The sequence below is a fragment of the Rhodamnia argentea genome, chromosome 10, assembly GCF_020921035.1.
Source record: "Rhodamnia argentea isolate NSW1041297 chromosome 10, ASM2092103v1, whole genome shotgun sequence".
In the NCBI taxonomy this organism is placed as follows: Eukaryota; Viridiplantae; Streptophyta; class Magnoliopsida; order Myrtales; family Myrtaceae; genus Rhodamnia; species Rhodamnia argentea.
Window position 1 is genome coordinate 11,062,870 of NC_063159.1, and position 22,012 is coordinate 11,084,881.

Genomic DNA, 22,012 nt, shown 5'->3' on the forward strand with positions numbered 1-22,012 from the left:
GCGCGCATGGTAATACTTGTGAAGCAGAATTTCTGTTTCAGAAGTGCTCTTCCGGAGTATAAATCAATTTGGTAATGTAACTTATGAAGTAGAAATCCGTTTGGTTACGCAACTTTTGAAGTAATTTTCTACTTTAGAAGTTGTTTTTTAGCAACTTTCAGAAGTAAAAAAAAAAAAAATTTACTTTCCTCCAAAAGTTAAAATCAAAAAGAAATAATCCGCTGTTGGTAACTGCCATCCACGGCCGCTAGTCTCCTTCGGGAAAATGATTTTATGAAGTAAAAAATTAATTTGGAAAAATAAAAAAAATTATAATAATTTTTCACAAAAAAATTATTTTAGAAAATTTAAAAAATTTATAATAGTTTTTCACTAAAAATATTATTTAAAAAATATAATAATTTTTCACTAAATTTGTATTGCATCAAAGTGTTTTAGCAATATCATTATTTTAATGAATAATAAGAAATAAATGTTCCATGATTTGGTTAAATAACATTACACAAAAACAAAATTATAGCAAAGTAGACCGAGCAATTGACTCAAATTGGTTAAATGGCATCCCACAAATATTTTAAAGTGGACTGAGCAATCCCATAAAGACACAATTATATTATTGTTGTTGCGGTCTTTGAACTTCTCAAGTCATTTATTTTGTTTCTTAGATTCTTGAAAGCAAGGAAATTTAATGTTGATAAGGCAAAATGCACGCATGTTTTTGGTTTTGTCAATATTCTTCACACCAATCAAAGCACTATGTAGGGTTTGTAAATATCATTTTCAAATGCACTCACTTGGAATTTCTCCTTAGGTTCTCAATAAGTATCGGACCAAATTGTTGGAAATAATTGATGCTAGGTAATTGAAACTCTCATGCTTCTTTCAATTTTCTTTTTATTTTTTTCTTGGATAAGTGCGTCCATTCAATTTTTGACAGAATGTCAACTATTGTTACTTGTGTAACATTATTCATCCAGACCTTGGAGTTTTCTTAACCTCGCAAATTTCTCCAGTGAACTTCCAAAATTTCTTGGTGGTAGGGGGATTGCCTAAGGTCTGACAAAGGCCCCTGGGAAGATCCCAACATTTTCAAGGTTAATTTGTCTGATTGATGGATTTAACAGGGAAATTTATATGCAATATATGTGTAGATGGTTTTTAAATGTGAATCACAATGTTCTAGACAAATTGTGACCATTTCAAGTTGTGACGGCGGAATTGTTGTTTGTCATAAACCAACTTGTGCTAGAGGCACAAGCGAGAAAGCACCGAAACTATCTGTGCTTTTAGCGTGGATATATTAGCTCGGTCATCATATTAATTAATAGAATTTTTCCTATAAAATTGGTTCCCATTTGCATAAAATAATTAAATGACAAATTATACATAAATTCGTTAGTATTTGCATTTCACTTTTCACGAATAACATGCATTTTAAGTTATGATTAATAATATTTCGTAGAAGATTTTGTGTTAATAATGTTCTAGAAGTAGAAATTTTCAACCGTTACCATACGATTTCTATTCTAGAAGCAGAAATTTTGTCATATTATCAAATGTCTTCATTTGATCAAAAATTAACTTATGGAATAGAAGTAGAAAAATTAACTTTTGCTCAAAAGTTTTAAAAAAAAATCAACTTCTGCTCAAAACGAGAAGTAGAAAAATCAACTTTGGATCGGAAGTTAACTTGTGCCATATGCGCCTTTAGCCTACTAACTTTCGTTAGCACATTATCAAGTATTGCTCACTGTGGTGAGTCTCGTAGAATTATGACGATAAGGGAAGACTAATCATACTAATCAAAATGTGCAAGAAAAAAGAGAAAGAAAATTATTGACTCATCAAATTTTAGTAGAAATGATTAATTAATAATTTTTTACATCAATCATCAGTACATATAAAATGATAATCATTCTGATTATGGAATCAATTTCTGATTAGTTTCTGGATAAATTTCTAAATAGATAAACCCGTTTGATAAGGAAACAAAATTTCTATTCCCGGAACGAAAACAACAGCGCAAAATTCATTTAATTTACTCATTTGATTCTATTTATTTTTCTTTTTAATTAAAGATAACAAAATAAATAATTCTATGGTTTTTTTTTTGGGGGGGGCTCGTTGTTCGGAACAAATGTTTGCATTCGCGGTTGGGGATGATGCCTTCCACGCCATGAAATGAGTCTCGCAAGACCCGTTTCGCGCCTCTTCTCGAGCTCCGCAGCCGCTCGACAGCCGCAGCGATTCACCAAAAACTCCTCTTCACCGATCGGCCCCATTGAAGAACTCCACGCACGCCTCATCAGAACCCAACGCCACACCGACCCATCTGCTGTATCCGACGTCATCCGATCATACGCGTCGTCTCCACTCTACCTGCACCGAGCTTGCCTTGCTTTCGACTCCATTGAACGGCCCACCTCCGCGGTTTTCAATTTTATGATTCGTGGGTTGTCACAGAGCGACGGCCCTGTTAGAGCATTGGACCTGTATCGCACAATGCATCTCCAGGGGGTGAGCGCGAACCATTTGACCTTCATATTTGTTTTCAAGGCCTGTGCTCGTGTCTGTGATGTTGGGCACGGTCAAGTGGTCCATGTCCGTGCGTTGAAATGCGGGTTCGGTACGCACGTTTTCGTTTCGAATGCTCTGCTACATATGTACGCATGCTGCAGCGATCTGGTGTCTGCACAGAAAGTGTTTGATCAAATGGAGGAAAGAGACTTGATTTCTTGGAACTCCCTGATCTGCGGTTATAGTCAGTGTGGTGCATTTAGGGACGTTTTGAGACTATTTGATGCAATGCAGGTTGCTAATGTGACGGTGGATGCCGTGACAATGGTGAAAGTTGTCTTGGCTTGCATTTATTTAGGGGAGTCGGAATTCGCAGATCATGTGGCGAAGTACATTGAGGAAAACCATGTCCTTGTTGATGTTTATTTAGGAAATACTTTAATAGATATGTATGGACGGCGTGGTTTGGTGGAGTTGGCACGGCAACTGTTTGATTGCATGCGCGAGAGGAACTTGGTTTCGTGGAATGCAATGATCCGGGGATATGCAAAAGCGGGAGACTTAGCTGGAGCCCACAGACTTTTTGACGAAATGCCCAAGAGGGATGTTATCTCGTGGACTTCTATGATCACAGGTTATGCTCAAGCTAACAACTTTGCGATGGCAGTGAAGCTTTTCCAAGAAATGATGGTGGCTAATGTGAAACCAGATGAAGTTACAGTAGCTAGCGTGTTGTCTGCTTGCGCCCATTTAGGCTCGCTTGACATTGGGAAGGCTGTTCATAACTACATAATTGAGCATGGTGTGAAAATAGACACTTATGTAGGGAACTCTCTCATAGATATGTATTGCAAATGCGGATCAGTTGAAAAGGCGCTTGAGTTGTTTAAACAAATGAAGGAGAAGGACACAGTCTCGTGGACTTCTGTGATTTCAGGCCTTGCTGTGAATGGTTTTGCCAATTCTGCACTGAAGCTTTTCTCAGAAATGTTAAGTGAAAGAATTAAACCTACTCATGGAACCTTTGTTGGGGTTTTACTGGCATGTGCTCATGCTGGACTGGTAGAGGAAGGACTATCATTCTTGAAGAGTATGGAAGATGTTCATGGACTCGCCCCAGAGATGAAACACTATGGTTGTGTTGTGGATCTTTTGAGCCGCTCCGGCGATGTTGATAGGGCGTATGAATTTATAACAAAAATGCCCTTCTCTCCTGATGTTGTAGTTTGGAGGATACTATTAAGTTCTTGCAAGCTTCACGGCAATGTGGTATTGGCTGAAATTGCAACAAAAAAGCTTCTTGAATTGGATCCTTGTAATAGTGGAAACTATGTACTCCTGTCAAATACTTACGCAAGTTCCCACAGATGGGATGATGCGTCCAATGTGAGAGAACTGATGGAGGAGACCGATGTGCCGAAACCATTTGGTTGGAGTACAATCGAATCTAATGGATTACCACCACATAGCTCTCGGGATCATATTCCTGTTGATCCCACCAACACCAGGCATCCAATAAAGGAATTAGGACTTTCATAATCCAGCATTGCATGAGGGAAGTGATCTTTACAATTGAAGTGGCAAGAGGAACTCAATTTACTAAGTAGTCGCATCTATGGGTAAGAGTGGCACTGCAACGAAGTTTATCTGCTTATGGCATGCTGAGTGTCTGTGTACTGGGATGTACATGATGTTACCTTCTCCCAAGCAACTTCTCAGCCGCTGTTTCAAATGAGCTTAAATTCAGATGTTCTCAACTTTGATGAACTCTCTGTGGTGGCCATGTATATAAGGAGTGAACTCATGCTTCCTAGTGCCGTTTTGGGCTGCTACGCGCTGGAGATGGTCGTCTACTCTCAGTAATTACTAAGAGCGATTGGTGAGTGTCACTAGCCAGTGAAGCTCATTTAGTCAAAGCAAGCAGACACCTCCCTGTAAAGTGAAATCGCTAGCTTAGTGAAAGATTCATCGGATTCAGAATGTGCAGTTGAGCACTGCTGACGAAGAGTTCAGCTAGTCATAAGCTATCCGATTTCCGGCTTTAAGAGAACTAAGTTCCCGTTAGCTTTATGGTTGAATCAGCAAAAATCAGAGTGGAAGCTGTTCATAATAGCCTTCGTAGCAGCTCAAAATTCTTTAGTGTGCTCGCCTTTTTAATGGAAGTTGGGAACCATATGAAACATGATCAGAGGCAGCATTTTTTTTTCTTTCTGATTGACGTATAGATGATGGCTGATATCTGTTAGGGGCCTAGGGCCAACCGGCCAATTAGCAAATAGGACCAAAAACCTGTCATGACAGAAGTTACATGCGTTTGAATATTTTTGTAATGCAATCACTGCCCATCACAATGCGGCAAATTTGTTCGTTGTTTCGTGTTAGATTTACATGGAATAAAAAATGCGCTGCTTTCGATTTCTCTGGTAGAAATGAGTTGTGTCCGAGCACATCGCACTGAGGTAGTATTGCACCGTGACTACAATTTTCGGTATTTGCATGCTAAGCTAGCTAAGAAATCAGTGAACAGCCTTCATTGCAATACAACGATACAGCTGAAGTCCGCATCACGTGCAACAGACTCGTCACGAGATCAATCAAAAAAAGCATGCCCACGTAATTCCGAAGAAAATTGCAAAAGAAGGGAGGAGGTTGACTCAGAAAAATTCAACCCTGTTAAAATTTTCAGATTAATGTATCCAGGTGCTTCTCAGGTTCATCAGAAGTAAAACGAAGCCTGATAATTCTGATAGACATTTGGCTAAGTACAGTAATCGAGATTCTATCTATCACAGAGAAAACAAAACCACCATTCTCATCTTCTAATTCCTTTTGCAGGCATACATATTATTCCAGTGGCCGGGAAAAAGCAAAATTATGAATATTACAGATTGTCACGAGGACAAATTAATGCTGTCAAGGTGAGTCCCTCCATTTCCAGACTCTTACTTGACCAGTTCCATCACCAGTGAAGAACAACCCCGGAGGACCGACTTCAATTGCTCGGATCTCATTTTTCGCAAAAATCTTGCCCCTCTCAGCAAATCTATGGTCAAAGAGAGATCAAATCAATCAATCTCGTTCAAGTTTTGGTAAGATGAACTCAATGGTCATACTACATGCAAATGGAAGATGGAAAACTCACGATGGGAGATCATATACGCGGACGCAATTATCATTGCAAGAGCACATCAAGACTGGCTTGACTTCTGAATCATGCATTCCGCATAGATGAAGCACACCCTGCAACAAATAATATCACTAAACTTCCGCAAGTGGATTACGAAATGAGGCGCAATAACATGACAAGATGAGCCTCAACTTAATTACACTAAAGTCTACCGGGCCTAGAAACCACAATTAGTAAGCACAAGGAATGCAAAAGAAAATCTTGGATTATTTACAGTTCAATATCTGATAAAACCTAATATATGAGAAAGATCACACCCCAACCCCCTCATTAAAAGCAATGAGAAAAATAGAGATGAAAAAAACTGTGAAATCTCTTATTAAATAAAGCATTGACGCCATTGAAATTAGATGCTCTCCAAATGAGACAGGATAAACTAATGATATAAGGTACACAATTACTCCAGAAAGCAGCTACATGCAGAGCTAAAAAATACCCAGCCCTCCCTGGATAATGTGGTAAAAGCTCGGCCATAGATTCTAGAGCAGATTTCTCCCCATATCCTTAACTAAGTTTTGAGTGGTCAATTGAGTTTCTACCCTTAGCAATCAATCCAAAACAAAGGCAACAAGAGTTAGCTAATTGAACTTCCAAAACATACATGTTCCTCATTGTGCGTGTATGTCACTTCCAAATTCCCACTATCTGTGGCAACCCAAACCTGCACAAAAAGGCATTATTTAATCAAATTATCGTACAGCCACATCAGAACTTGAAGAGAGACTAAGACGTGACCCACCTTTACTGTTTTGTCTAAAGAGCATGACAAAAGAAACTGATCCCAGCAAAGAACAGACATCACAACAGAGGTATGATCTGTCAAAATTTGAATGCACTGCAGAGTTTCGAGATTCCAGACCTAAATGAAACAGTGCAGGAAAAAGGATCACAAAAATGCCCAGATCTCATTTTGTCTGCATAGAACAAATCCACGTCATTACTCTGAAATTGGATAACCAAAAGCTATCATGAGATGCAATGTACCCTGATTGAATTGTCCATGGAACCAGAGTAAAGCCTATTAGCTCCAACCACTAATGAAACCACTCCAAGGGTGTGGCCTGTAAGTGATGCAGCTGGCTCAAAGCAATTGGTAGCTGCATTGAACTTCCATGCAAGTATAGATCCATCCTGCATAAGGAAGAAATTCAGCATACTAAAAGGAAAAGGACAAAATTTAAGTTCACCCTACATGATGGCATGCAAAGAGAAACAGACACACTTTTTCCTATAAACAATTTCAGGCAGAAACAGACATATACTCGTGGTCAAACTAACTTCTAGGAGAAACAAAGATATACCTGAATACCAGCAAATAGCAGGCCATTACCCACAACCATGGCATAAACTTGTCCAACAGGACCGTTGAGACTAAGGTCCGCATTACTTTGTGTGTTGTACGCCTACAGTATCACCACCGCTTTGTTACTGGCCAAAAACTTCTCAATACCAATACAGTTTTTTAATAAAGATATGAGGGGCATGTATACAGCGAAATGGGGAAAAAATGGAGTGTGCTGTCCCACCTTACCTTTACGAGATTTGGTAAACCAACAAACACCCATGGACCTTCACTTATCATACAACCAATTTCACCACCAAGATTGGCCACACCTGCACACTGCAAGACAGACAATAAGAATGGAACTAGTCCAGTCACCCACTCAGTAGAAGAAATAAACAAAGGCAAGACTCCAATTATAATTTCATGCCTTCAGCATAAACCAAATTTCTGGGGCAACTACTCATGATCAGGCAAACACTGTGCTTAGTTGTAACGACAACATAAGCAACACTGAGGACAAACGTACCATTTCATACGATTTTGCAATCACCTTCAGAGCACCTAAAAGTAAATTCCTCCCACAAGCCCATATGAAAAAGAAGAAGAAGAAGAAGAAGAAGAACAAAGGTAAGAACATTCTTCTAATCAATTTTAAGTGAATCTGTCCTCCAAGGGCCAAAGGCGACAGCATGGTCGAAAAACTGTCAGTATCCTTCCTCATAGACACAGCCTACGAAGCAATAAAATCCAACGACATCGATCTTCTTTTTAATATCTGCAGAAGAATTCTCTTTAATTACTGAAAAGGCCATGATAACATTCTATCTGTTGCTGTTTTGTATAAGGGCAGTACCCCCTTGCTATCGTCTTGATAAAATCTTATTTATTGTTTTAAAAACAAAAAGTTCATCACAACATTACAGATATGAGGATCACGTTATAACTCAGTTATCTCCCATAAACTCTCATCTTATAGATGCCATGCAGCCATGGTCTGCCAAAGGGGTGAACGTACCAGCAAATGACAGTTACAGCATCACATTAAACCTAACACATTCATTGGAATGCAAAGCCTCATTGCAGCAATTTACGCGTTAAATGCTTTAGGGCACACAACCCAGTCCATACATTTGAACGACCTAAGACGCAGAACTATTGTAATAAAAACTGATAAGAAGACGCCGGGGGGGGGTTGTGGGCGAGGAGGAGGGGGAGGAACACAACCTGGCCAGACTGACAATCCCAGACTCTTAGAGTCTCATCCTTGCTCCCGGTGTAAAGATTACTAGAGCCGGATGGAAAAGCAATCCCAGTCACAACCTATTCACACAAAAGATGAGTTTTTTAAAACCAAAAAACCAATCAATCCACTGCCACTGACAAAGCAATGTAAAACTACATCACAGATCATACAATACAAGAGCATTCGTATCAGATCAATCACCTTCTGGTGCCCTTCAAGTTGGGACAACATGTCGAAACAATCACCCAAACTCCAAGAATGCAAGTACCTACACTTATCCGCAAACTTACAACTCCCTTGGACCCAGTGATTACACAATTTCTCCATCTTCTTCGGCACGGCATTGCCACCATGAACCCGACCCCATGTATTGGACCCGCCCGTGAACTTGGGGCCTCTCCGCAAGAACTGAGACCCGGAATCCTCCGCAAACCGCTTCGGAGCAGCCCCATTGCTCGATTGCTGCGTTGGAGTGGGTAATTCTCTGTGGAGGTAGGGGCAGGGATGCCTATTGCACTTGCCTGCTTTCCAGTGGTAACACACCTGCTGCTGCTGCCTCGAAGAGACTGAGGCTGTCGAGGGTACGCCAAGCCGATGAAACACACGCTTATTTCCGTCCATATCCATAACGACAGCCTTCAGTCAGAGACGATGAAGCTACGAATCAAATCTCTTAGCAATTGATGTCTCCGCCTCTGTTCTATCGAGCGATCAATCGAAGCGGTGCCGCGCGACGAGAAAGAGATGGGAATGAGCCCGATCAAGGAAGCCAGCTATAAGACTGCGAAAATTCTTGCTTCCACTTCCTCTCGCCGGAGACACTATCAAAAACAAGAACATGTGCACAAATCTTTCCTGCCCCAGGTGAAAAAGGGATTGGCAAGTCTCGACTTTTTTCCCACTCTTACCTTAATCTAAATCAAACATAAACGAACAAGGTCAAAGGAGGAGAACCGAGTTATCAAGGCAAGACGAGGAATCAAGAGAGTGAGATTTTGGATCAGAAACCCTAATTTGGATATTGACAGGGCTCAAAGATTTTGGGGATGCCGAAGAAGGGGAACGAAGGGGTGAGCGAGTTCAACGATTGCGGGAGGAAGCTCCTAGGAAAATCGACGCGTCAGATTTACGGGATGCCTATTTTAACAAAACTGGCCCATGGACTATCCTTTCCGGGCCGGGCCGGGCTTTCTGTTTGATTGTACCTGTTCCAAGCCCACTTTTCTTAACAAAGAATTTCAAATGCCTAAGCTAAGGTGATCTCTTAGGGGAAGCTATCTCCAATCCCCACCAGCACACGTGGGAAGCCCATGTGCCAATCCTTAAGTGCAAAGATATCTTGTTGAATTACCCAAATGCCCAAGTGTCCTATTACCCTAAAGAATCAAATTCCGTGGCTGACTGGGTGGCTAAAAACCATAGGAAAAAAACATTACCTTTAAACTGGGTTTCCTCCCCTCCCCTTGCTTTGTGGGAGCTAATACGTACTAATGCCCATCCCTCGAGCTTTCCTTCCTAAGTTATTTCAATGAAAAGTTCTCGTTTGGATAAAAAAAAAAAAAAAAAAAAAGCTAAGGGTGATCACTTTCTAGGTGGTCGGTTTTCACCCCGAAATCCGGAATTGGGTTGGAAAAGGTCGATTCCAGGTTTGTGAAACCCAAAACCAGAATGGCCTATCCCGAGTCAATTTCGGATTATCTCGGGAACCAGTGGTGTGTATTTTATTATTATTATTATTATTATTATTATTATTATTATTATTGTATAATACCTAGACAGTGCATTATACTGGCTGACGTGAACAAACAAGCACATCGTGAATGCATTATTACCTTGTGACCTAAGCAGTAGGATGTAAACGATTTAAAGTAAAGTGGAAAAGGGCAATGTGATCGGGTGCTTTCAGATCGGCACATTAAACCCAAATGAACTCCTGCAAAAGAATTTCTGAACTTTCCATACGATTCCACATTCCAAAGGCTTCGAAAGCACTGAAGGAGAAGTAACCTCACCACGAAGCACACTTCAAAACAACTAAAATGGTATGTTCAGTGTCCACTCCCAAAAAGAATAATTAGAAGGAAAACAAGGCATAACGATTCCGGTGGAAACCGCCAAAAATAGGCCGGTCCGGTTCCCAGATTAGACCGGAACCAGCGCTCGCCCCTAGTCTAAGCTACGAACAACAGTTAGTTTGCTAGGGTTTATTCAATGTCCTCCTTGTATCAGTAGTGTCAGTTTGTTGGAGCTTGCCGGTAAATATTAACGTTTTGAGTCCGTTTATGCTCTTTATGGCTTATGTCTAAGTAATTGAAAGTTCACAAAATGCAATATGATAGTGATTAGCGAGGAATTATCAAACGAATCGCGCTTGATTTTGTCGCAAAGTCGATAAAAGAATACTTCGTTAGCTTTCCCAAACTTCCCCAATATCATCTCGATTCTTTTCATTAGGCCTGACTAAAGAATACTTCGTTAGCTTTCCCAAACTTCCCCAATATCATCTCGATTCTTTTCATTAGGCCTGACCAAATCAATCGCTCGCATCAATACGTCAATATGTCTTGTTTCTCTCCCGGTAACGATTCATTATTCAACTTCGAAGGTACTTCTCATTTGGTCTCTGAACTTCTGGCTTCGCATTTTGCAAACATGATTTGGTCTTCAAACTTCTGCTCAGGTATAATAACCGGAATGGAGCACATCATGTTAGCTGCATATGTTATTACTTCATGGCAGCTAAAAGCTTTCGATTACAGTTTCAGGAAAAATGCCATGCTAAACAGAAGAACGATGACAGAAACGATCATAAACCCAGCAGCTCCAAACAAATCGATACAATGCAAAGCAAGGTTTCTTATGCTTTCGGCACAGGACTGAAGTAACGACTAGATCTGCAAAACTACCCGTGAGAGCAGGAGATGTCATCCACAAACCTCCCAAAAAAGTCAAATTTGTCACCCGGAATGGGCGCGTGAGCCTTCGGATTAGAGGGATATATAATCCTCCAAGGCATGTCAGGAAGTTGCTGCCTAGAACTGTTCAGTCAGAGTAAGTCTTGTAAACCGCAGACTGAGAAAAGGAAGAAGGAAGAAACCTCGAACATCAGCTATTCAGTGAAGGAAATTGCTACATATTCTAAAGCTCGCTTGTAATAACCAACCTCTTCATTCACACAACTAAAAGCAAGTAATTCCAGAATCTTAAGCACCTGCACACTCAAGCTGAGAGGAAATACAGATTTTGGTTTTCATACATGAGCCCCCCCCAAGTCTCATAATTCAAGAAATTTGAAGATCATCCATTACCAAGCAAACTCAGAATACTTGAAGTGAGCAGAGAGGTTGCCCTTGGTGAACATAGAAGAGATGGACAACCCGAGAAAATGTCAAATTAATGGCCTGGCCCCAAAGGTAACTCAGGACCAAATTCAATGAGGAAAAGCCTCCTTTTAGAAATGGACTGCACTAAGTATATACCAGATCAACATGAGCTGCATGTCTGTATCAACAAGTGGCAATCAGGATATCTAACAGAAGAGAGCAAAATTGTATAAATCAACAAGGCTTTAATGTGGCTAGTAAGCAAGCAAGATAGGATACGAGTGAGGATTGTACTCTCGTACGCTACAAAATGTACATAGGTAAAATGCTGCCATTTGACATCTATACCTTTCCTCTAACCGTTGTGCTAACTAGCAAGCTTGAAGGCATCAATGAAGAGTCCGTAGGTGAAACCCATCTTGAAATTATTGAGAAGAGCGACGGGGAAAGTAACCTTTGGTCGGCTGTAGTAAAACCTGGTAACATACTCTGTCAAGAGAACACAGAGTACAGCAGCAATGACATCGTTCACCCCTAATGCTCCAAATGACAAGGAGATTGTTTGTGCAACATAAAAACCCCCTAGAAGAGAGATCCCACCAAAGAGCGCCCTCCGAGGACGACTACGGAAGTAATTCCTCGAGATCTCAGGGACAATTCTAATAATGTCGATTAGTCTTCGAGGCCTTTCATCATCTTGGACGGCTCGAACTCGGAAGGAAGTAGAGGGGAGCCTCGAAACAAGCATGCCGAATTTTCCTCGCGGAGCACGGGAACAGGGACTCGAGCCCCACTTAAAGACCCCTGGAGCAGTCAGGCTCAAAGAATGGGCCATTCCAGGTGCTAGAAGGGTTTACCTACAACAGAGAAACGAAATCACTACGATGGAAATAGAGAAACCAGAAAGGTCGCCAAGGGCCTAAATTTCAAGGAGCTTGTCAAAGAGGCGCGAATTGGCAACTAGACTGTCGTAAAATAGGCCAATCTCCACCAACTGGACGGCAAAGTCCCAGATATTCACTTGTGTTCAAGCTTTTCAGAATCCAGAATATGGTATAAAGACCAAATAAACAAACACAGACGGCATTATCTATCCACATGGAGATACCAAATTAAACATCGAGCCAGGCGAGTAGCAGAGTCGACAGTCAGTCGTAGAAGTTTCCGGGTTCCTCTCTCGTTTACGTTTACTCTTAAATCAACCTCAAATCAGGTTCGCTTTGTTTTGTTGTCCACGGCATACAGAAAATTGCTCCCTTTCTGAACATCTCAACGAGATTACTAATCAAAAAACACACATTCGGAGCAAAGATTCGGCAACTAGAGAGAGAGAGAGAGAGAGAGAGAGAGAGAGAGAGAGAGGCACCTTGGTCGAGTGTCAGTGAGGAGAAGTGATGCTCACTGACCAGTGGTGCTAACGGTTGAAGGTGGCTGAATCGTTTCATCCGCACGATCCATCCGAGGCCAGGCAAAGGAGAAGAGAAGTAGTCATTGATACTTTCTTCGGGTCTGTCTATATTCTTGGGCCTTGTCCAATCCTGTCGGGTCGGGTCGGGTTGACGGCCCTAAACGGAGGCAGTGAGCATCGAATTTCATAAACCACCACCACCACCAACCCCCCGCCCAACCCCAACCCCCCCAAAAAAAAAATATTAGCCCATAGTCAAACATGATATAACATTTTAGTAGGCAAATAAAAGCAAATGCAATTATGCTAAACGTATTTTAAGTTTTCCCCGACTCGACGCCGTCTTGTTTGAAGTAATTGGCTTTTGAATTGCAATTTCGTCTCCGATCAAAAAAGAGAAAATAAGTAAATTATAGATTATTCATATATGTCTAACAACCTTGCAAGTCCCTCAAATCTTTTTCTCTCTCTTTTTTTTTTTTTGGGTTACGAAAAACCTACAATCCTACAATGCATTTGAGAGTAGTCGGAACTTTTTCTCTTTTTTGGATCAGAAGTTGACCCATCTTAAAGAGGCCTCATCTGACTCCCAATCACAAACACAGCGCTCGCCGTTCGAGCCACAGAAGGTAGAAAAGAGAGGATGAGATCTTCGTTACTGCGCTTTAACCACCCATGATGATCAGAGAACAAGTATGCGCATTCAAGTCAGTCACATAGAGTGCAAAGTATAGTCAGATATATTGTGGAGAGGTGAAATCAGGCCTCTTAGTGTGAGGTATACGCGATATGATGCCACGAAAACGGTCCATGGTCGCCTATTGCAGAATGCGATGAAAAGAGTAGAAAGGCCCATCCTCTCGTGTTATTTTCTCCTTCTAGCAAGAACTGTCATCACTTTGCTTTCTCATCAGCAGGAGAGCAGAAAGGCCGTAAATGGAGCTGCATGGGGGACTTGGCATCATCTTGCAACTCGCGCACCTTTCGAGCAACGTGTAGATCGTCGTTCATTATAAGGAACCCTAGGATCATTCAAAAGCCAGCCTCTGTGTGCCGACCAAGGCAGCATATGGACCCTTCTTAGCCAATAGCTCCAAGTGAGTCCCCAGTTCTGCAATCCTCCCATCTGAACAAAGTGCAATTTGATTGGCACTCTGAACTGTACTCAATCTATGAGCAATAACCAATGTCGTTCGCCCCTTCATCAGATGGTTTAGAGCATTCTGGACAAGGCGCTCACTAACTGCATCCAAAGCGCTTGTTGCCTGCACCAGAGCATATCAATGACCGTTTGAACTGACTAACTAATTCTATAAGAGATAGACCCCCTTGAGAGGTTGCTATCCTAGAAACCAAAAACAAGCAAAAGAGACCTACCTCGTCAAGTATTAGTATTGGAGCATTCTTTAGTAGAGCTCTGGCAATAGCAACTCTCTGCAGGTAAAAAAGAGAGTCAGTCTCTCTCTTTCTCTCTCTCTCTCTCTCTCTCTTAATATGAATTCATAGCCAAATTCTCTTACCTGCCTCTGGCCTCCACTTAGAAGGCCGCCTCGCTCACCGACTAATGTGTCATAACCCTTTCAACAAGAAGCACATTTAGCAGACCACATATATGAGTGGTCAAGTAGGAAAGTAAAACGTGAGGATGCAGTTGGAAGAGTAAGACAAACCTGTGGAAGAGAAATTATGAACTCATGAGCATTAGCTGCTTTGGCTGCCTTTATCACATCATCCTTGGAAACATTATCATCTGGAAGGCCATAAGCAATATTTTCTCCAACAGACACGGAAAAAAGAACAGGTTCCTGCACCATATAAGTATTTATCTGGTGTTGTTTGGGAGTAAATCAGGAGTATTTATCTAAATCAAGTGCAAGAAGTACTGCAAAGTGTGTAAAGTAGTTAAATTGAATGGCTATTTCTTATAAATGTCAATGGAACAGCACACGATACAAGAAGGAACAAACCCGCCTTGATAAAATACAGCACCAATCCCCGAAAGACACTGATCTCTATCCTACTGATCTGTATCCTACAAAAACTTCCAGATTTCAAATACCTACTGGAGTTAAGCTGTTTCAGGTTTTTCCATGCTTTTACTACACTTACGCTCAGTCCACTCACATGTAACAAGAACATGCAAAGGCAGCAGGTCCAACCTAAAAATGAGTATATAATATACTCAGAAATGTCTCTCACTTGTCACTTGTAATCATTGGCAAGACAAAACTGACATTCACAGAGCCCTGAGAAGACTAGTCGACATAATTCAGAATCATTGAAGTAGAACAACACCAGGTGCACCTGATGAAGAAATGCTCCTCTAGATGTCAATTGCCACCAACTTGATTTCTTATTGCTGATTATAATGTCAGACAATAGTCACTGCAGATGATAACTAAATCACAACGGACACGACAGATTGAAGACGGTAAATAAGTCATCCCCCCAATGGATTCATATTGTGCTTAAATCCTAAATCTCAGATTAAAGATTGAAGAGAGTACTTGATTCACGATGGAAACAGCCTGGGCCCATTCACGTTTATCAAATGTTCGTAAATCCTCTCCTGCAACAGTTATGCGACCTTTGGTTGGCTGTATAAATTAAAATCAAGTAAATGACTTTTCAAGGATGATGCAAGGATTTAGTGTTAAACAAGGAGATAGAAAATGCTAAATACTTATTAGTAAACCTCGTAAAAGCGAGCCAGTAGCTGTACAATTGTGCTTTTTCCTGCACCACTTGGTCCGACCAGAGCAGTCACAGTCCCGCATTTAAGTGTCAAATTTAAGCCACTCAAAATTTCCACATCAGACCTTAAGGGATATGAGAAGTACACATCTGCAGAAGAAATTTTGGTAAGTTGTTACAATAAGTGGTCTCTTATAAAGAAAGTCAAGTACTCAAAAAGGAAAGACGCTTTACTCGAATTTAATCATGCCGCAAGATGGTCAATGTTCAACAGTCTGCAATTGAAAATTTTAACTAATAGGACACAATTATAGCAGTATTTTCAAGATTGAGAGCAGACAATGAAGAAACTTGACCCATTCTCCAGGGCCCACATTTTAAAATTCTCTTGAGAGAACTAATTTCTTGTTAGTGATGTCATATCCAGAATTGCTTTTCCACATATCAAAGAGAGAAGATTGAAGACATACATGAAACATAAAATAGACAACATTGTCGAAGCTAAAAAAGAATGCACAAATGTATTAAGATACCTTCAAGAGTCACGTCGCCGGACCATGCTAAACTGCAAACACTGCTAGCTGATTTCAAGGCTGACATGTAATGCATATTAGGGGACAGAACTTTCTCATCAAACCCATTGACCAAGAACAGTTTGTGATTTTCATCATGTGATTCTTTCTTATGCATCTCTCTTTCTAACCCATAAGCAAGGGCTTTATCAATTTCTACACCTGATAAAACAGTATTAATCCTATCAACAGCAGAAAAAGTTCCACGAAGATCACCAAAAGTGTTGACGAGTCCTTGAACCTGAAGATGATTATCCATCAATTAGAAAGAGAGGGAAGAAAAGAAAAAAGACAATGCATAAGAATGCCAAAGGAAGGAAGAGCTTACAGCAAATGTTAACGTGAAGGTATATCCAATAAAGGATGCCATTGTTCCCACTGATATAGCACCCTACGAACAACATGAAAACTTGAAATCAATTCAAGATTCAGTAAACAGACATGTATATCTATGAATGTAGAAAATAGCCAAAATTCAGCAACCTCTGGTCCATCTGTAAATTGAGAGCTAACACGGAGAGCATATCTGCTTTGATAATGAGTTGAATCCCTATTTTTATTGTGACGTTAATCCGAAGCATAAACACACAATAGAATTCCAAACCCTACTAGAGGCCATGGGAAGCTTTAGATTGTAAACAAGCTAAGTAATTATCTTGACTGACGGCGTAAGCAGAAGTTGGATGAGGACCAGCTAACTTCATAGTCTGTGTCTATAATATAACACTGCTTGTCTCATCTGCCCTGCTGATGACAATAACAGGCGAAGGAAGAGAAAGCCCTCGTGGTGGCAAGTGTCTACAAAGAGACCACCTTCTTGAATAAAGAACCCAAATGCTCTTTCTTGCAATCAAAGGAAACGAAGTCTCTTGTGGACGAGATGCATGCATGTTTCTTTTCCCAGTTTTAACTTCCAAGAGAAAACATCTGAGTGATACACAGATACAATTCCTAGACTATACTAAAATTAATGTTCTCACCTCCAGGAAAGATAAATATACAAATTGGCCAGCATATACAACAACAAAAATGTTTGAAGATTTAGGTTTTGTTACAATGCAGAGATTAGGTTAGGACAACAAGTCTATTTATGTCTACGGTATGCTCACCGATTTCACTTTACTTCCTCCAAGACAGTACAAGGCCAATAAAGAAATATAAACAGCAACTCTAGTCAGAGATTCATTGACAGATTTAAAAGAGCCAATCTTTATGCCACTGTTCTGATACTCCAGAACCTGCAAATATAATTTGACATCCGCTTAGAACAAAGAAGAGATTCCTGCATCAATGAAACAACAGCTTAAGGGTTAAAACCAAACCTGACTGCCAAATATCATCATTTGCCGCTTCTCACCACCAAACGACCTAACCTGTCAGAATATTAGCAAATACATTAGACATCAGTATCTGCGTAACTAAATCCCAAATAAGAACACTGACGAGCGGCTCCTCTTAGCTAATCTTCAATGAACACTTCATTAATAACATATGCAATCGTACATCACTTCCATATCTCCACTTACTGTGCGAATTGCAGACAGCGTTTCTGTGACACAATCTGCTATGGATGCTTGGGCCAAACCATGAGCTTTAAAAACTGGTACAGTTGATCTCTTGTATACAGCTAAAAAATTGAGGAACACTTAATATTAAAAGAAAAGAGGTATAGTGGACAAAACGACCAACAAAAGGACAGAGACCGACGTAAAGTTTTTGAAAGCAAGATGTCTAAGGTCACCACTGATAGAGGAAATTTTAGAAGCTCACAATAAGGGTGATCGGGAAAAAAGAATTGTGATTAGCCAGAATCAGAGTGAATAAATGATAACTGAAAGTATAGAGATTTTTCAATTGCTAATCATGACTGAAAAAAGAGTTGAAAACTCTTGGCTGATAAAAATTTCTGTTCCTTTAATCCACAGTATAAAGTTCATCATCAAATGGTCATAGGCCAATTCCTAAGTATTCATGGCTGGAATAACTTAGATGACTTCTCATATTATCCTCGCACTCTTTTTATTCAGAAGAATCATGGTTGAAAACTTGAAACTGCTCATATGACCTCTTGTCTTGTCCTGTATCACATGCACTTTTTATTCGAAAACAACCAAATTTTGATTTGAACCGGCTTTCATCCTCAAGAACAATAACGAATAATGAGTTTAAAAGAGCATCAGACACCTAAGTTATGCCAGCTTGTTTCAGTCTCCAAGAAAGATTACCAACAAAGACTGATACGGTCAGCATTAACATGCCCAGAACTGGTGCAAGTTGGGGGGAGAGAGTGAATAGAATGCAAATTGTCCCGACAACCTACAAGAAGTATAGCTATATGTAACTAAATAACATACTTTGTGGAGAACTCCAATATATAACAAGCTCAGATTAGGATGTCAGAAAGCATGCTTCCAAGCACATGCGAAAATAGTTCTATTCTACCAGTCAAAGAGTCGGGCCAGTTCTGTCGTACAGTACAAGAAGACAAGCAAATATCATCACAGTGAGAGATGACTATGGCACGTGCTCACGGTTAAGCAACTTAAGCTCACATTTTCCTTAATGTAGAGTAGCTTGCCTCAGAAAGTGCCCTGAATCCACGATCCCTTGAGATATTTTCGCTCACGACATTTTTCAGGGAACCCAAATCAGAAGTCAACAAACCAGTAAGTTCGCCAACCTGCAGATGACCATGTTGTTATCCAAATGGCGATATTATCACCGAAAGAGACTAGGTCTGCGGATATAATTCGAGTATCTTTAATAAGTCTACTCGATATGAAAGAAACAAAAGGCAGAGACAATAAGCTGAGCAAGGATTCTGGGTGAAGAGAAACCAACAAGCTCCATTTATTTGCTATAGTTCCACCATGAGTATCCTGGATAAATCTAATCGATTTAGGCGTTTGATCTGTCTCATCTCGCTAGAACCAATAGCACCTCGACTTTTTAGATACAAATAGATACAGTTGTCTTTCCATTGTCCACATAGCATTTTCTTGGGCGTAACTGAAAAAAAAGGATTAATTAGCACACCTTGTAGCGATCAAAGAATTCCACCTGCAGAGAAGCAAAAGCAACACATCAAGAATCTATGGTGATGGCATAGTCTCAGTAACCTAACCAATGACATAAAACAGAGATACAGAAAAAGCACTAATTAGGATGGACCCTAATCGTTAAAGTACTTCAACAAGTTTATAGAATCTCCACCGACCTGATGCTCCAATAACTGCATATTGTTTGACAACATCTCTGTGGTGAAAGGAAAAGACGGGGAGAGGATGGAAAACAGTCTCTTTCGTGAGGGGACCAAAAGGCAAAAAACTTTATTTATTTGAAGAACGATAGGGCTACCAACTTCGCTTCTGTACAAGCTCCTTTTCAACTTCTTAAGCAGGAAAACTGTTGTCTCCCCCTCATCCAACCAGCATGCCTCTCTCTTGTTACTTTCATTAATCTATCCTCCTCTACCAATCATTTTTTTTCGGGCTTCGTTAAAGAAACGCAATGTGCCACACAAAAGTTTCCTGAAGCAAGGTTTCTGGGTTTGAGATTGAAAAAGAAGGATCTTTAGTGGGGGAATTTCTTTGCCAGTAATGCATTATAAAATATAGTGTAAAGGAAGAAGAAATCGATACTGTAATCACATATGTAATATTCTGCATCTCAATCGAGAAGGGAATGACTGCATTTACCTTCTGGATCAACACTCTTCTGAATATCAGAGCTCTCAGAGTCGTCATAACCTTCTCCCACACAGTGTTCATGTTCACAATGAATAAAACTGTAAAAACCGGTTCCAACATATACAGAACCCCAATCTTGCCAAGGAGCTTCCACAACGGCTCTGGTCTCGCACCAATAAGCACTTCAAAAAATCTCCCTGCCATAATCAGTCAATCCAGACGTCATCAATCGAAACTGACAGTGGAAATGTCAAAGCCAAAGCAGCACCCGAAACTTCATTCTCACGTGATCGCTCGCTACTACAAAAGGCTGTACCATAAGCTATCGAACTCCACAATTGCATACAGAGAAATACCTGACAAGATTGGCATGGAGAGAGTACAGGTGGTGCAGCCGATGAGAGTGACCATCGAGACGCACAGCCTGAGCTTGTGCTTCGACAGCAAACTCCATAGAAGTCCCCAAGTAATCACGTTCCTGGGCGGAGGCTCCCCGTCGTCGGAGTCCTCACCGTCGTACTTCGAGTCGGGCTCGCTGACGATCGGGTCCGAGGCGGGCCCCGTGACATACGCTCGCGCGATTGAGCTGCTCCCTCTTGTTCTTGTTCTTCTTCCTCCTCCTCCATTTACAGAGAGAGCGAACGGAATTGGAGGGAAGGTGTTCGATTGGAGAAAGGCGAGGCCACGGTCCGTTGCAGGTTTGAGTCCAGTTCTGGGCGCGTGGAGTCTGCGCGTGGGGAAGCGAGCGAGGGGAGAGTGCGGAAGAGGAGGAAGAGTTGCAGAAGCCATTGATGATGTGTTCCACAGAAGCACAACGCGCGCCGAAGAAGGGAGAGAGTGGGGGAAAGTTGTCCAAAGTTTAATGGGATAGACTCGCGTCGACAGCACTCGCGACGGAGGTGCGTGTGATAGAGAGAGAATATTCTACTTTCCTTTCATTTTCTTGTTCTTTTTTTGTCCTTTTTACGGTGCTAACTTCTGGGAAAGGAAATATTCTTAACTCTTTAGCGCGATTACATCCTTCATTCAATTCGACTGGCTAATTCTTAACAGCGACAATTTGAAGTGCTCCACTTAATCTTAAATAAGGGTACGAGTTTTCTTATTGGTCAAATCTTCGCCAATTAACTAACATGTGCATGCGACAATAAGACCGATTGGTTCCTATCCTAAATTCAAAAACCTATAAAGTCGGGATTGGTTCCTATTTTGTAAAATCGAGAAACGATACTATTAACTTTGGAACTGGACCGATTGGGAAACTGCGAATCGCTATTATTGACCCCCAATGCCGAGGTCAACTTGGGACTAGATGGGTGTTGTCTTTGCATTTCTTCTATGTGAAAGTTGGTTTAGTGAATTTGATAAGGTGAAGAATTTCGTCATCGGAATTAAGGGGAATACTCGATGGTCGGATTGCTTTCTTGCCCCGACACATCGCCATGCTCGGCATCCGTGCCAATGTCATAGGCCGACACTTTTCTGGTCACAAAATAGCCAGTGCGGTGCTTGGCGAGTAGTTCACGCCAAGCAATCCTTGTGTTTTTTTTTTTTTCTTTTGGTCCCATAGAACACTTAGCCAAATAACTTTCTCTTGTAAGATCATATCACGCCCAACTTAGCTTCAAGATTTGTTATATTGAGTGAGAGCAGATTACTTCGGGCATCGCGTTTGGTTTCGACCTGCCATGATCTCATTAGGAGACATGCGTCAACTCCGCCTTAAGAGTTTTTAAAGTAATATTCTTTTTACTCCCGAACTCCTAATAGAAATCGCCCCAACACTACTCCCACGAAACTCAATTGCCTTTTCTTTTCTATATCACCGACTCATAACGACACAAACAAGCCCCACTTTAAAGTTACATGAGTGGGGGAGGACATGGGATACGAATCTTTCGATCCGCTGGATCGTACATTTGTACTACGGATGAGGGCATGCCGGCACGGAACAAGTGGTCCGGGTCACAAGCATCTAGCAAAGATGAGGCTGTTAATGGTTGGGCTCCATATTCGATAAGGCTCATTGAGTTCCAATGATTAAGTCAAGCCCATATAAAAAGTCAAAGGGGACGACCCAGTACTGGGGTGAGA

General features: G+C 41.0%; 4 protein-coding genes across 8 annotated transcripts; 1 reads left to right on the forward strand and 3 right to left on the reverse strand.

Moving 5' to 3' along the window:
* Positions 1-2,131: 2,131 nt before the first annotated feature.
* LOC115742773 (pentatricopeptide repeat-containing protein At2g29760, chloroplastic-like) lies at positions 2,132-4,842 on the forward strand. The gene has a single exon (XM_030677265.2). The coding sequence runs from the start codon at positions 2,182-2,184 to the stop codon at positions 4,054-4,056; it is 1,875 nt and encodes a 624-aa protein (XP_030533125.1). The 5' UTR covers positions 2,132-2,181; the 3' UTR covers positions 4,057-4,842.
* A 324-nt stretch (positions 4,843-5,166) lies between these two features.
* Positions 5,167-9,171, reverse strand: LOC115742776 (zinc finger CCCH domain-containing protein 48-like). The gene is made up of 9 exons (XM_048271486.1): positions 8,434-9,171; positions 8,214-8,309; positions 7,236-7,325; positions 7,006-7,107; positions 6,689-6,835; positions 6,444-6,563; positions 6,306-6,365; positions 5,660-5,757; positions 5,167-5,560 (listed from the first exon to the last, which is right to left on the reverse strand). Exons 1-9 carry the CDS (start codon positions 8,857-8,859, stop codon positions 5,431-5,433), a joined length of 1,269 nt encoding a protein of 422 aa, XP_048127443.1. The 5' UTR covers positions 8,860-9,171; the 3' UTR covers positions 5,167-5,430.
* A 1,756-nt stretch (positions 9,172-10,927) lies between these two features.
* LOC115742778 (ycf20-like protein) lies at positions 10,928-13,077 on the reverse strand. 5 transcript variants are annotated; one of them, XR_007196733.1, is made up of 4 exons: positions 12,922-13,077; positions 11,904-12,412; positions 11,712-11,761; positions 10,928-11,581 (listed from the first exon to the last, which is right to left on the reverse strand). XR_007196733.1 is itself a non-coding variant. In XM_048271490.1 (3 exons), exon 2 carries the CDS (start codon positions 12,388-12,390, stop codon positions 11,923-11,925), a length of 468 nt encoding a protein of 155 aa, XP_048127447.1. In that variant the 5' UTR covers positions 12,391-12,412; positions 12,922-13,077; the 3' UTR covers positions 11,315-11,761; positions 11,904-11,922. The 5 variants fall into 5 exon arrangements, 3 of the variants coding, with proteins under 3 accessions (XP_048127447.1, XP_030533132.1, XP_030533131.1); XR_007196732.1 differs by having other exon boundaries at positions 11,712-12,412; XM_048271490.1 differs by having other exon boundaries at positions 11,315-11,761.
* An 849-nt stretch (positions 13,078-13,926) lies between these two features.
* On the reverse strand, positions 13,927-20,783 carry LOC115742772 (ABC transporter B family member 28). Its single transcript, XM_030677264.2, has 16 exons — positions 20,275-20,783; positions 19,928-20,115; positions 19,266-19,289; positions 18,808-18,909; positions 18,455-18,545; positions 17,756-17,856; positions 17,552-17,602; positions 17,339-17,467; positions 16,558-16,620; positions 16,191-16,470; positions 15,659-15,807; positions 15,471-15,560; positions 14,634-14,768; positions 14,484-14,540; positions 14,341-14,397; positions 13,927-14,228 (listed from the first exon to the last, which is right to left on the reverse strand). Exons 1-16 carry the CDS (start codon positions 20,705-20,707, stop codon positions 13,992-13,994), a joined length of 2,187 nt encoding a protein of 728 aa, XP_030533124.1. The 5' UTR covers positions 20,708-20,783; the 3' UTR covers positions 13,927-13,991.
* Positions 20,784-22,012: the final 1,229 nt, after the last annotated feature.

Bases quoted from the DNA above. Each gene is read 5' to 3' on its own strand.
- LOC115742773 (XM_030677265.2), top strand. From the start codon at position 2,182: ATGAGTCTCGCAAGACCCGTTTCGCGCCTCTTCTCGAGCTCCGCAGCC.
- LOC115742776 (XM_048271486.1), bottom strand. From the start codon at position 8,859: ATGGATATGGACGGAAATAAGCGTGTGTTTCATCGGCTTGGCGTACCC. The intron at 7,326-8,213 runs GTTGTGTTCCTC...TCTGTCTTGCAG, and splicing joins GGGATTGTCAGTCTGGCCAG to TGTGCAGGTGTGGCCAATCT. The intron at 6,564-6,688 runs GTACATTGCATC...TGTTTCATTTAG, and splicing joins CCATGGACAATTCAATCAGG to GTCTGGAATCTCGAAACTCT.
- LOC115742778 (XM_048271490.1), bottom strand. From the start codon at position 12,390: ATGGCCCATTCTTTGAGCCTGACTGCTCCAGGGGTCTTTAAGTGGGGC.
- LOC115742772 (XM_030677264.2), bottom strand. From the start codon at position 20,707: ATGGCTTCTGCAACTCTTCCTCCTCTTCCGCACTCTCCCCTCGCTCGC. The intron at 18,910-19,265 runs GTGTGCTAATTA...GGTCATCTGCAG, and splicing joins AATTCTTTGATCGCTACAAG to GTTGGCGAACTTACTGGTTT. The intron at 14,769-15,470 runs GTACTCTCTTCA...TATATGGTGCAG, and splicing joins CTGTTTCCATCGTGAATCAA to GAACCTGTTCTTTTTTCCGT.